General features: G+C 46.0%; 1 protein-coding gene across 1 annotated transcript in view; it reads left to right on the forward strand.

Annotated features, from left to right (window-relative positions):
• The window catches only part of LOC137383041 (scavenger receptor class B member 1-like), a 305,179-nt gene that overhangs the window by 121,563 nt on the left and 170,834 nt on the right, over nucleotides 1-12,782 (forward strand). Inside the window, 1 exon segment of the mRNA XM_068055640.1 lies at nucleotides 5,386-5,589. Coding sequence (XP_067911741.1) covers nucleotides 5,386-5,589 — 204 coding nt within the window.

Genomic DNA, 12,782 nt, shown 5'->3' on the forward strand with positions numbered 1-12,782 from the left:
TCCTTGAAACTGCTTCCCTGAAACTGCTTCCTTGAAATTGCTTCCTTGAAATTGCTTCCCTGAAACTGCTTCCCTGAAACTGCTTCCTTGAAATTGCTTCCTTGAAACTGCTTCCTTGAAATTGCTTCCCTGAAACTGCTTCCTTGAAACTGCTTCCCTGAAACTGCTTCCCTGAAACTGCTTCCTTGAAACTGCTTCCTTGAAATTGTTTCCCTGAAACTGCTTCCTTGAAATTGCTTCCTTGAAACTGCTTCCTTGAAATTGCTTCCTTGAAACTGCTTCCTTGAAACTGCTTCCTTGAAATTGCTTCCCTGAAACTGCTTCCTTGAAATTGCTTCCTTGAAACTGCTTCCTTGAAACTGCTTCCTTGAAATTGCTTCCCTGAAACTGCTTCCTTGAAATTGCTTCCCTGAAACTGCTTCCTTGAAATTGCTTCCTTGAAACTGCTTCCTTGAAACTGCTTCCTTGAAATTGCTTCCCTGAAACTGCTTTCTTGAAACTGCTTCCTTGAAATTGCTTCCCTGAAACTGCTTCCTTGAAATTGCTTCCCTGAAACTGCTTCCTTGAAATTGCTTCCTTGAAACTGCTTCCTTGAAACTGCTTCCTTGAAATTGCTTCCCTGAAACTGCTTTCTTGAAACTGCTTCCTTGAAATTGCTTCCCTGAAACTGCTTTCTTGAAACTGCTTCCTTGAAATTGTTTCCCTGAAACTGCTTCTTTGAAACTGCTTCCTTGAAATTGTTTCCCTGAAACTGCTTCCTTGAAATTGCTTCCTTGAAATTGCTTCCTTGAAACTGCTTCCCTGAAATTGCTTCCTTGAAATTGCTTCCTTGAAATTGCTTCCTTGAAACTGCTTCCTTGAAATTGCTTCCTTGAAACTGCTTCCTTGAAACTGCTTCTTTGAAATTTCTTCCTTGAAACTGCTTCCTTGAAATTGCTTCCCTGAAATTGCTTCCTTGAAACTGCTTCCTTGAAATTGCTTCCTTGAAACTGCTTCCCTGAAATTGCTTCCTTGAAATTGCTTTCTTGAAATTGCTTCCTTGAAACTGCTTCCTTGAAATTGCTTCCTTGAAATTGCTTCCTTGAAACTGCTTCCTTGAAATTGCTTCCTTGAAACTGCTTCCTTGAAACTGCTTCCTTGAAATTGCTTCCTTGAAATTGCTTCCCTGAAACTGCTTCCCTGAAACTGCTTCCCTGAAACTGCTTCCCTGAAATTGCTTCCCTGAAACTGCTTCCCTGAAATTGCTTTCTTGAAATTGCTTCCCTGAAACTGCTTCCCTGAAACTGCTTCCCTGAAATTGCTTCCTTGAAACTGCTTCCCTGAAACTGCTTCCTTGAAATTGCTTCCCTGAAACTGCTTCCTTGAAACTGCTTCCCTGAAACTGCTTCCTTGAAATTGCTTCCCTGAAACTGCTTCTTTGAAATTGCTTCCTTGAAATTGCTTCCTTGAAACTGCTTCCTTGAAATTGCTTCCCTGAAACTGCTTTCCTGAAATTGCTTCCTTGAAATTCCTTCCTTGAAATTGCTTCCTTGAAATTGCTTCCTTGAAACTGCTTCCTTGAAATTGCTTCCCTGAAACTGCTTCCCTGAAATTGCTTCCTTGAAATTGCTTCCTTGAAATTGCTTCCTTGAAACTGCTTCCCTGAAACTGCTTCCTTGAAATTGCTTCCTTGAAATTGCTTCCTTGAAACTGCTTCCCTGAAACTGCTTCCTTGAAATTGCTTCCCTGAAACTGCTTCCTTGAAACTGCTTCCCTGAAACTGCTTCCTTGAAATTGCTTCCTTGAAATTGCTTCCCTGAAACTGCTTCCCTGAAACTGCTTCCTTGAAATTGCTTCCTTGAAACTGCTTCCTTGAAATTGCTTCCCTGAAACTGCTTCCTTGAAACTGCTTCCCTGAAACTGCTTCCCTGAAACTGCTTCCCTGAAACTGCTTCCTTGAAACTGCTTCCTTGAAATTGTTTCCCTGAAACTGCTTCCTTGAAATTGCTTCCTTGAAACTGCTTCCTTGAAATTGCTTCCTTGAAACTGCTTCCTTGAAACTGCTTCCTTGAAACTGCTTCCTTGAAATTGCTTCCCTGAAACTGCTTCCTTGAAATTGCTTCCTTGAAACTGCTTCCATGAAACTGCTTCCTTGAAATTGCTTCCCTGAAATTGCTTCCTTGAAACTGCTTCCTTGAAATTGCTTCCTTGAAACTGCTTCCCTGAAATTGCTTCCTTGAAATTGCTTCCTTGAAATTGCTTCCTTGAAACTGCTTCCTTGAAATTGCTTCCTTGAAATTGCTTCCTTCAAACTGCTTCCCTGAAATTGCTTCCTTGAAACTGCTTCCTTGAAACTGCTTCCTTGAAATTGCTTCCTTGAAACTGCTTCCTTGAAATTGCTTCCTTGAAATTGCTTCCCTGAAACTGCTTCCCTGAAACTGCTTCCCTGAAATTGCTTCCCTGAAACTGCTTCCCTGAAATTGCTTTCTTGAAATTGCTTCCCTGAAACTGCTTCCCTGAAACTGCTTCCCTGAAATTGCTTCCTTGAAACTGCTTCCCTGAAACTGCTTCCTTGAAATTGCTTCCCTGAAACTGCTTCCTTGAAACTGCTTCCCTGAAACTGCTTCCTTGAAATTGCTTCCCTGAAACTGCTTCTTTGAAATTGCTTCCTTGAAATTGCTTCCTTGAAACTGCTTCCTTGAAATTGCTTCCCTGAAACTGCTTCCCTGAAATTGCTTCCTTGAAATTCCTTCCTTGAAATTGCTTCCTTGAAATTGCTTCCTTGAAACTGCTTCCTTGAAATTGCTTCCCTGAAACTGCTTCCCTGAAATTGCTTCCTTGAAATTGCTTCCTTGAAATTGCTTCCTTGAAACTGCTTCCCTGAAACTGCTTCCTTGAAATTGCTTCCTTGAAATTGCTTCCTTGAAACTGCTTCCCTGAAACTGCTTCCTTGAAATTGCTTCCCTGAAACTGCTTCCTTGAAACTGCTTCCCTGAAACTGCTTCCTTGAAATTGCTTCCTTGAAATTGCTTCCCTGAAACTGCTTCCCTGAAACTGCTTCCTTGAAATTGCTTCCTTGAAACTGCTTCCTTGAAATTGCTTCCCTGAAACTGCTTCCTTGAAACTGCTTCCCTGAAACTGCTTCCCTGAAACTGCTTCCCTGAAACTGCTTCCTTGAAACTGCTTCCTTGAAATTGTTTCCCTGAAACTGCTTCCTTGAAATTGCTTCCTTGAAACTGCTTCCTTGAAGTTGCTTCCTTGAAACTGCTTCCTTGAAACTGCTTCCTTGAAATTGCTTCCCTGAAACTGCTTCCTTGAAATTGCTTCCCTGAAACTGCTTCCTTGAAATTGCTTCCTTGAAACTGCTTCCTTGAAACTGCTTCCTTGAAACTGCTTCCTTGAAATTGCTTCCCTGAAACTGCTTCCTTGAAATTGCTTCCTTGAAACTGCTTCCTTGAAACTGCTTCCTTGAAATTGCTTCCCTGAAACTGCTTCCTTGAAATTGCTTCCCTGAAACTGCTTCCTTGAAATTGCTTCCTTGAAACTGCTTCCTTGAAACTGCTTCCTTGAAATTGCTTCCCTGAAACTGCTTTCTTGAAACTGCTTCCTTGAAATTGCTTCCCTGAAACTGCTTCCTTGAAATTGCTTCCTTGAAACTGCTTCCTTGAAATTGCTTCCCTGAAACTGCTTTCTTGAAACTGCTTCCTTGAAATTGTTTCCCTGAAACTGCTTCTTTGAAACTGCTTCCTTTTCCTATTTTTTTGTACAGGTCAACATCCAAAATTTCCAGCTATTTGCACCTATCCCTGTGCACTGAAAAATCCTTTTTTCAGTTTTTAAAAACACTGAATTCTACGATGTAATACAAAAATAAAACCATTGTTGCAATCGGTTATTTCCACATTATGAGCTGCATAAATGCTCATCCTTTTTTTTCAATGCTTGTGAAACTGTATTTAAAATACATTCCCTTTCCCAACATGAAACTGCAATTCCTTCTTATACTCTTGCATTTTCTTTAGTTTCCAATGTCACATCGAGTGACAAGGCTGAATTTTGAGAGCCCACTGCTGCTTTCGGCGGCAGACTCAAAAAATACCAGCCTGAGCCGCTGAGATCTCTCACGCGGTGGATCATTTAAATAGTCGGTGTGGGCTGCCCTGCCCCCAATCCCGTGGAGTGGGTGGGCTGTCTGAGGCCTGCAATGGTGTCAGCTGCCTTCGCGCAGGCTCTGAGGCCCTTTTTAAAGGGTACCAGCCCTGCCGGCAAATTTAAATTTTTAAAGATACACCGCTGCCCCAAAATTTATCAAGTCACATTCTAACTCCGCTTTGCCACCCCAATAACAATTACATTCACTATTCCTTTTCGCCCCAAAACATTAAGCTTTTAAATCTGACTTTCCCCCACAGACTGCACAAAGTTTTAAGAACACCCCTTCCCACCACCCTCTACACTCAATACATTTAATTTGACCCCGTTCCCCTCCCTGCCCCAACGCACTGAAAACCTTAACTCCCCCCACCAGTGTCATGTCTGCTTTCCCCGGATGGGGAATCGAATGCACGGCAGTGCCATCCACCACACTGAAGATCGTGGCGGGCCTGTAAGATTGACGATAGGTATATTTAAATGAATTCATTTTATTGATTTAAATATTGAAATTGAGGTCTCATCGCCCAGTGGCAGTGGGGGTGGGGTGGGGGTTGCTGCCACAGAGCCTTGCTGGTGCCAGGAGGACTGGGCCGGGCTCTCTGGGCGTCGGCCCCCATTGTGGGCCTCTGCCAGGGTGATCGTCTGGCCCCCTCCACCCTGCCACGCAGCCCCACGTTGGGAGCTCGGTAAAATCCAGCCCTTAGAGTTTTTTATGACACAGAAGGAGGCCATTCGGCCCATCGAGTCGATGCCAGCTCGCTGTTAAGCAATCCAGTCAGTCCCATTCCCCCGCTCTATCCCTGTAGCTCTGCAAGTTAATTTCCCTCAAGTGCCCATGCAGTTTCCTTTTGAAATCATTCACCGTCTCTGCTTCCACCACCCTCGTAGGCAGAGAGTTCCAGGTCATTACCACCTGCTGTGTAAAAACATTCTTCTTCACATCGCCCTTTTTGCCCAAAATCTTCAATCTGTGTCCCCTAATCCTTGTACCATCAGTTAATGGGAACAGCTTTTCCTTGTCGACCTGTCATAATCTTGTACACCTCGATCAAATCTCCCCTTAATCTACTTTGTTCTAAGGAGAACAAACCCAGCTTCTCCAACCTAACCTTGTAACTAAAATCCCTCATCCCTGGAACCATTCTGGTAAATCTCCTCTGCACCCTCTCAAGGACCCTCCCATCCTTCCTAAAATGTGGAGCTTATGTCATCAACTAAAATTTATTAAATTGTTGTTTGTTTTAACTTTAGGGTGCGGGGATATTGGCCGAGAAACTCCCTCCAATAATGAAGGATATATTCAATAAAGCCATGAAGAATTTTAATCAGACTGCTTTCTTCAAAAAGACTGTAAAGGAGATGATGTGGGGATATGATGACGAACTTATCAACTTCCTTAAAAAACTCTTTCCAAATCTCCTCCCATTTAAGGACAAGTTTGGTTTGTTTGCAGATGTGAGTATAATTTGCAGGTACAGATAGGAAGAGTTTGTAGCTTTCAAAATGTAGTAAAGTGAGGAATTACAAGACCTAAAATGTCCAAGGTCCATTGAATTCTCCTTCTACTATCCTGGTAATCACATGATCCAACGAGAACGGAGTTGTTGACTAATCACAGCGATCAATCTCTATCAATGAGGCTACAACAGAGCCAGACATGAGGTGAGGAAAACTCCCAGCTTTGGAACCATAAGCCCAAAGTCACCTGGTCCTCTTGAGCTGAATCCCCCACCATCAACATCCTGGAGGTTACCATCGGCCAGAAACCTAACTGGACCAGTCATACAAATACTGTCGTTATAAGGACAGGTCAAAGGCTAGGAATCCTGCAGTGAATAATTCACCTCCTGACTGCCCAAAGAGTGTCCCAAGGCATAAGTCAGGAGTGTGATGGAATCCTCTCCGCTTGCCTGGATGGGTGCAGCTCCAACAACACTCAAGAAGCTCAACACCATCCAGGACAAAGCAGCCCGCTTGATTGGCATCCCATCCACAAACATTCACTCTCTCCACCACCGACGCACAGTGGCAGCACAAGAACACAAGAAATAGGACCAGGAGTAGGCCATTCAGCCCATCGAGCCTGCTCCGCCATTCAATACAATCATGGCTGATCTTAGGATTCAACTCCACTTTCCTGCCCACTCGCCATATCCCTTGATTCCCTGACAGACCAAAAATCTGCCTATCCCAGCCTTAAATGTATTCAATGATGGAGAATCCACAACCCTCTGGGATAGAGAATTCCAAAGATTCACAACCCTTTGAGTGAAGTAATTTCTCCTCATTTCAATCCTAAATGATCAGCCCCTTATCCTAAGACTGTGCCCCCCCCCCCCAATGTTTTAAATTCCTCGACCAGCGGAAATAAACCCTCAGGGCTGAATTTTATTCAGGCTTTGCGCTGCGCAGGGGCTCATTAGAATCACAGCCCCGAGCTCCCCTCCTCATATTACAGGACATTCGGCGCAGGGAGAGTTTTTGACAGCTGTGCAGCAGGTTGGACCCTATTTTAAACGCCTCAGCACCTGCTTCCTGACAGCTGTCAAAGAAATACTCCCCTGACTGCTGAAGAGTGGGGCTGCTGTCAACCTGGCAGCAAAGCAGAAAGTGCTGCAGAAATCCAGCAGGTCAGGCAGCATCTGTGGAGAGAGAAGCAGAGTTAACTTGTCCAGGTTCACAGACCTGAAAGTTAACTCTGCTTCTCTCTTCACAGATGCTGCCTGACCTGCTGAGTGACCCCAGCACTTTCCGCTTTTCTGCCACATACTTACCCTGCTGTGTCCCAGTGTCCTGTGAAGTTGCGATCCTCTTCTTCCACTCCAGTGTAACATTCCGTCTTGTAGGTGTGCCGCACCTGGGTGAATAATCTTAAATTTGCACATTTCAGGACATGAGACTTAAAGAGACCATAAAAGGGGCGGCACAGTGGTGCAGTGGTTAGCATCGTATCCTCACAGCTCCAGGGACCCGGGTTCGATTCTGGGTACTGCCTGAGCGCAGTTTGCAAGATCTCCCCATGACCGCGTGGGTTTTCGCCTGGTGCTCCCACAGCCAAAAGACTTGCAGGTTGATAGGTAAATTGGCCATTGTAAATTGCCCCTCGTATAGGTAGGTGGTAGGGAAATTGAGGGGATGTGGTAGGAGTGTGGGATTAGTATAAATGGGTGGTTGATGGTCGGCACAGACTTGGTGGGCTGAAGGGCCTGTTTCAGTGCTGTATTTCTAAATAAATAAGCAAAAAGGTATTACAGAAGTTTACTGAAAACACACTGGGCTGAATTTTACACTGCCCCAACAAGGCAAATGATGGCATGGGGGGTGACGTAAAATTGAGCAGAAGGCTCTGGGAGGCCTACCTGCCCCGCACCCGCCTCCGGTGAACTTTATGGCGGTCGGGCGGGGGGAAGAAACAGCCCGCCTGCCCGAGGCCCTTAAGGGCCCTCGCCCACCTCCACGGGTATTTTACCCATGGCAAGCGGGTGTACTGGGGACGTGAAAGGTCGCCCAGCGAAAGCTGCCGGCCATTCCGCACTCCCAGGGGTGTGGGGGGGGTGGGGGGGGGGGGGTTGGTGGCCATGGCAGTCGGGCACAGGGTGCCCGATTGAGGGCAGCCCTGCCTCCCAACCCACCCTCGGGACCCAAGGCACCCCCTTCCCCCCAAATGACCACCCTAGCTTCACCAGGGCATGACCGATCCCCCTGGTGAGGCAAGCTCAACTTACCTTCCCTCCTTGATCCATGGCGTTGGCTGGGCTGCAGTCCCAGCAGTGGACACCGCTCCCGGTGGCGCTGCTGGGACTAAGAGCTGCCGGCCCGCTGATTGGCCAGCAGCTCACTGAGGTGGGACCTCCTCCCTCCAGTGGGTGGAAGTCCCACCTCGGGACAATCAGGTTTGAGAACCGCTGCCACAATGAGGAACAAAGGCATGGGATGTCCACCGGAGCCCATGGGCTGCAGGTCATCCTTGAGCAGGGCACAGAGACTTGTCACCACCCTCTCTACATGCACAATCTCCTCTGACACTGGTGCTCTGACATCCGATTGCATGTCATGTGGGGCCAGTAGATGCACGGCAAACGTAATGGCGGGCTACCCTTGGGGGCTGCTGCTAACGACCGGGGGCCTCTACGTGGATTGCACCTGCCTGTTGATTTTGCCTCTGGTGCATATGGATCTTCACGTGCAGAGGATCACACAATGTAGGATGAGCCAGACCTATTTCCATGTGATAAATAAAGTTGAACCCTTCATATATTCGAAGGTTCCTAACAGGGCATGGATTGGTGTTGATGGGCACATCAGCTGCTTTCCTGGATCAACTATGTGGTGTGCCATGGCATTGCCCATCTTGGCCAACACTCAGAGTGGCACAGCATGACCACATCAAGATCCTACCAGCTGAATCAATTGCCCCCACCATCCATAACTCATTAATGCTCCTGCCCTTTCTGACACCCTCCCCACACACAGGGTGCCTAGTGTGCCATTGCCCCCTCACAAACACAAACAAACACAGAGCGTACACTGTTAACGGAGGGATGGTACACAGTACCTCCCTTCATACCAGCAGAGCTTTCCCTCCAGTAATCTCAGACCCCCTCCCTCCTCCCTTCCAGTGTGCAGAGTGAGACCCCTGTGTATCCCCCTCCCTCCTCCCTTCCAGTGTGCAGAGTGAGACCCCTGTAATAGCCCCCTCCCTCCTCCCTTTAGGAATGCAGAGTGAGACCCCTGAAAAGAATCTTACTTTCTGCCACGAAACCTTCTGCCTCTGTGGACCCGCCGACATTTCCATTCGAGAACGGTACGGCACGTGACAGCCGCCCGTTCATCAAAAAATCAGGAAGTGTCAATGGAGAGGTGGCGGGCTGCATAAACCTGTCACCTATTTTCTAAGGGTCTGTATCTCTTTGCTTCCTGCCCATTCATGTATCTGTCTAGATACATCTTAAAAGACACTATCGTGCCCGCGTCTACCAGCTCCGCTGGCAACGTGTTCCAGGCACCCACCCCCCTCTGCGTAAAGAACTTTCCACGCATATCCCCCCTAAACTTTTCCCCTCTCACTTTGAACTCGTGACCCCTAGTAATTGAATCCCCCACTCTGGGGAAAAAAGCTTCTTGCTATCCACCCTGTCTATACCTCTCATGATTTTGTACACCTCAATCAGGTCCCCCCTCAACCTCCGTCTTTCTAATGAAAATAATCCTAATCTACTCAACCTCTCTTCATAGCTAGCGCCCTCCATACCAGGCAACATCCTGGTGAACCTCCTCTGCACCATCTCCAAAGCATCTACATCCTTTTGGTAATGTGGCGACCAGAACTGCACGCAGTATTCCAAATGTGGCCGAACCAAAGTCTTATACAACTGTAACATGACCTGCCAACTCTTGTACTCAATACCCCGCCCGATGAAGGAAAGCATGCCATATGCCTTCTTGACCACTCTATTGACCTGCGTTGCCACCTTCAGGGAACAATGGACCTGAACACCCAAATCTCTCTGTCCATCAATTTTCCCCAGGACTTTTCCATTTACTGTATAGTTCACTCTTGAATTGGATCTTCCAAAATGCATCACCTCGCATTTGCCCTGATTGAACTCCATCTGCCATTTCTCTGCCCAACTCTCCAATCTATCTATATTCTGCTGTATTCTCTGACAGTACCCTTCACTATCTTCTACTCCACCAATCTTAGTGTCGTCTGCAAACTTGCTGATCAGACCCCCTATATTTTCCTCCAAATCATTTATGTATATCACAAACAACAGTGGTCCCAGCACGGATCCCTGTGGAACACCACTGGTCACACGTCTCCATTTTGAGAAACTCCCTTCTACTGCTACTCTCTGTCTCCTGTTGCCCAGCCAGTTCTTTATCCATCTAGCTAGTACACCTTGGACCCCAAGCGCCTTCACTTTCTCCACCAGCCTACCATGGGGAACCTTATCAAACGCCTTACTGAAGTCCATGTATATGACATCGACAGCCCTTCCCTCATCAATCAACTTTGTCACTTCCTCAAAGAATTCTATTAAGTTGGTAAGACATGACCTTCCCTGCACAAAACCATGTTGCCTATCACGAGCCCATTTTCTTCCAAATGGGAATAGATCCTATCCCTCAGTATCTTCTCCAGCAGCTTCCCTACCACTGACGTCAGGCTCACCGGTCTATAATTACCTGGATTATCCCTGCTACCCTTCTTAAACAAGGGGACAACATTAGCAATTCCCCAGTCCTCCGGGACCTCACCCGTGTTTAAGGATGCTGCAAAGATATCCGTTAAGGCCCCAGCTATTTCCTCTCTCGCTTCCCTCAGTAACCTGGGATAGATCCCATCCGGACCTGGGGACTTGTCCACCTTAATGCCTTTTAGAATACCCAACGCTTCCTCCCTCCTTATGCCGACTTGACCTAGAGTAATCAAACATCTGTCCCTAACCTCAACATCTGTCATGTCCCTCTCCTCGGTGAATACCGATGCAAAGTACTCGTTTAGAATCTCACCCATTTTCTCTGACTCCACGCATAACTTTCCTCCTTTGTCCTTGAGTGGGCCAATCCTTTTTCTAGTTCCCCTCTTGCTCCCTATATATGAATAAAAGGCTTGAAGTGGATGATCAGCCATGATCATGTTGAATGGCGGAGCAGGCTCGATGGGCTGAATGGCCTATTCCTGCTCCTATGTTCCTATCAAATGCCTTTTGAAAATCCAGGTATACTACATCTACTGGTTCACCTTTATCTAACCTACTGGTTACATCCTCAAAAAACTCTAATAAATTTGTCAAACGGGATTTCCCTTTAAGTGAAACCATGTTGACTTGTTCTAATCATGATGTGCTTTTTTAAGTGCATTGTTAAGACGTCCTTAATAATAAGATTCCAGCATTTTCCCAACAACTGATATTAGGCTAACTGGCCTACATATTCGTATGTTTGTAGTTAGCAAAAGTGGACTGGAAACAGCTACTTGAAGGTAAATCAGTGTCAGAGCAATGGGAGACATTCAAGAAGAAGACTCTAGGGGTTCAGGGTAAACATGTTCCGACAAAGAACAAGAGTGGGAGAGCCAAATCGAGAGCCCCCTGGATGATAAGGTGCATAGAGGGTAAAATGAGGCAAAAAAGGGGAAGCTTATGTCAGACATAGAGAGCTTAATGCTGCAGAAAGCCAAGAAGAGTACAGAAAGTTTAGGGATGAAATTAAAAGGGAAATTAGGAAAACAAAGAGAGGGCAGGAAAAAATACTGGCAAGTAAAATCAAGGAGAATCCAAAGAATTTTTGTAAGTACATAAAGAGCAAGAGGATAACCAAGGAAAGAATAGGGCCTATTAAGGACCAAAAAGGTAACCTACATGCAGAGGCGGAAGATTTGGGTAAGATTCTTAATAAATACTTTGCAGCTGTCTTTACAAATGATGGGGCTGATGGTGATGTTCTAGTTAAGGAGAAAGAGTGTGAAATATTGGATGAGATAAACATTGTAAGAGAGGAAATATTAAAGGGTTTGATGTACTTGAAAGTAGATAAATCATCAGGCCTGGATGAAATATATCCCAGATTGTTAAAAGAAGCAAGGGAGGAAATTGCAGAGGCTCTGGCATCATATTTCAGTCTTCCCTGACTACAGGTGTGGTACCAGAGGATTGGAGAGCTGCCAACATTGTACCACTGTTTAAAAAGGGAGGAAGGAATAATCCGAGTAATTATAAGCCATAATAAAAACAGGAAGTGCTGGAATACTCAGCAGGTCTGGCAACATCTGCAGAGAGAGAAACAGAGTTAATATTTCAGGTCAGTGACCCTTCATCAGAACTGAGGTCATCAACCTGAGACATCAATTGTTTCTCTCTCCACAGATGCTGCCAGACCTGCTGAGTATTTCCAGCACTTTCTGTTTTTATTTCAGATTTCCAGCATCTGCAGTATTTTGCTTTTACTTATAGGCCAGTTAGCTCAACTTTGATTGTAGGAAAATTATTGGAAACAATTCCACAGTACAGTACAAATCTTCATTTAGAAAGGTATAGTTGGATACAGTTCTAACAGAATCACAGAATAATACAGTGCAGAAGAGGCCCTTCGGCCCATCGAGTCTGCACCGATGCATTAAAACACCTGACCTGTCTATCTAATCCCATTTGCCAGCACTTGGCCCATAGCCTTGAATGTTATGACGTGCCAAGTGCTCATCCAGGTACTTTTTAAAGGATGTGAGGCAATCTGCATCTACCACCCTCCCAGGCAGGGCATTCCAGACCGTCACCACCCTCTGGGTAAAAAAGTTCTTCCTCAAGTCCCCCTTAAACCTGCCGCCCCTCACCTTAAACTTGTGACCCCTCGTAACTGACCCTTCAACTAAGGGGAGGTGGGACCAGTACAAACTGGACGGGTTACACCTGGGCAGGACTGGGACTAATGTCCTAGGGGGAGTATTTGCTAGAGTGGTTGGGGAGGGTTTGAACTAAAATGGCAGTGGGATGGGAACCTTTGCAAGGAGTCAGAGGAGGGGGGATCAAAGACAAGAACAAAAGACAGTAAGGGGAATGAGAAAAGTGATAGGCAGAGAAATCAAGGGTCAGAACCAAACAGGACCACAGTGAAAAATAGTGGGAAGGGGACAAGTAATGTTAAAA

The sequence above is a fragment of the Heterodontus francisci genome, chromosome 23, assembly GCF_036365525.1.
Source record: "Heterodontus francisci isolate sHetFra1 chromosome 23, sHetFra1.hap1, whole genome shotgun sequence".
NCBI lineage: Eukaryota > Metazoa > Chordata > Chondrichthyes > Heterodontiformes > Heterodontidae > Heterodontus > Heterodontus francisci.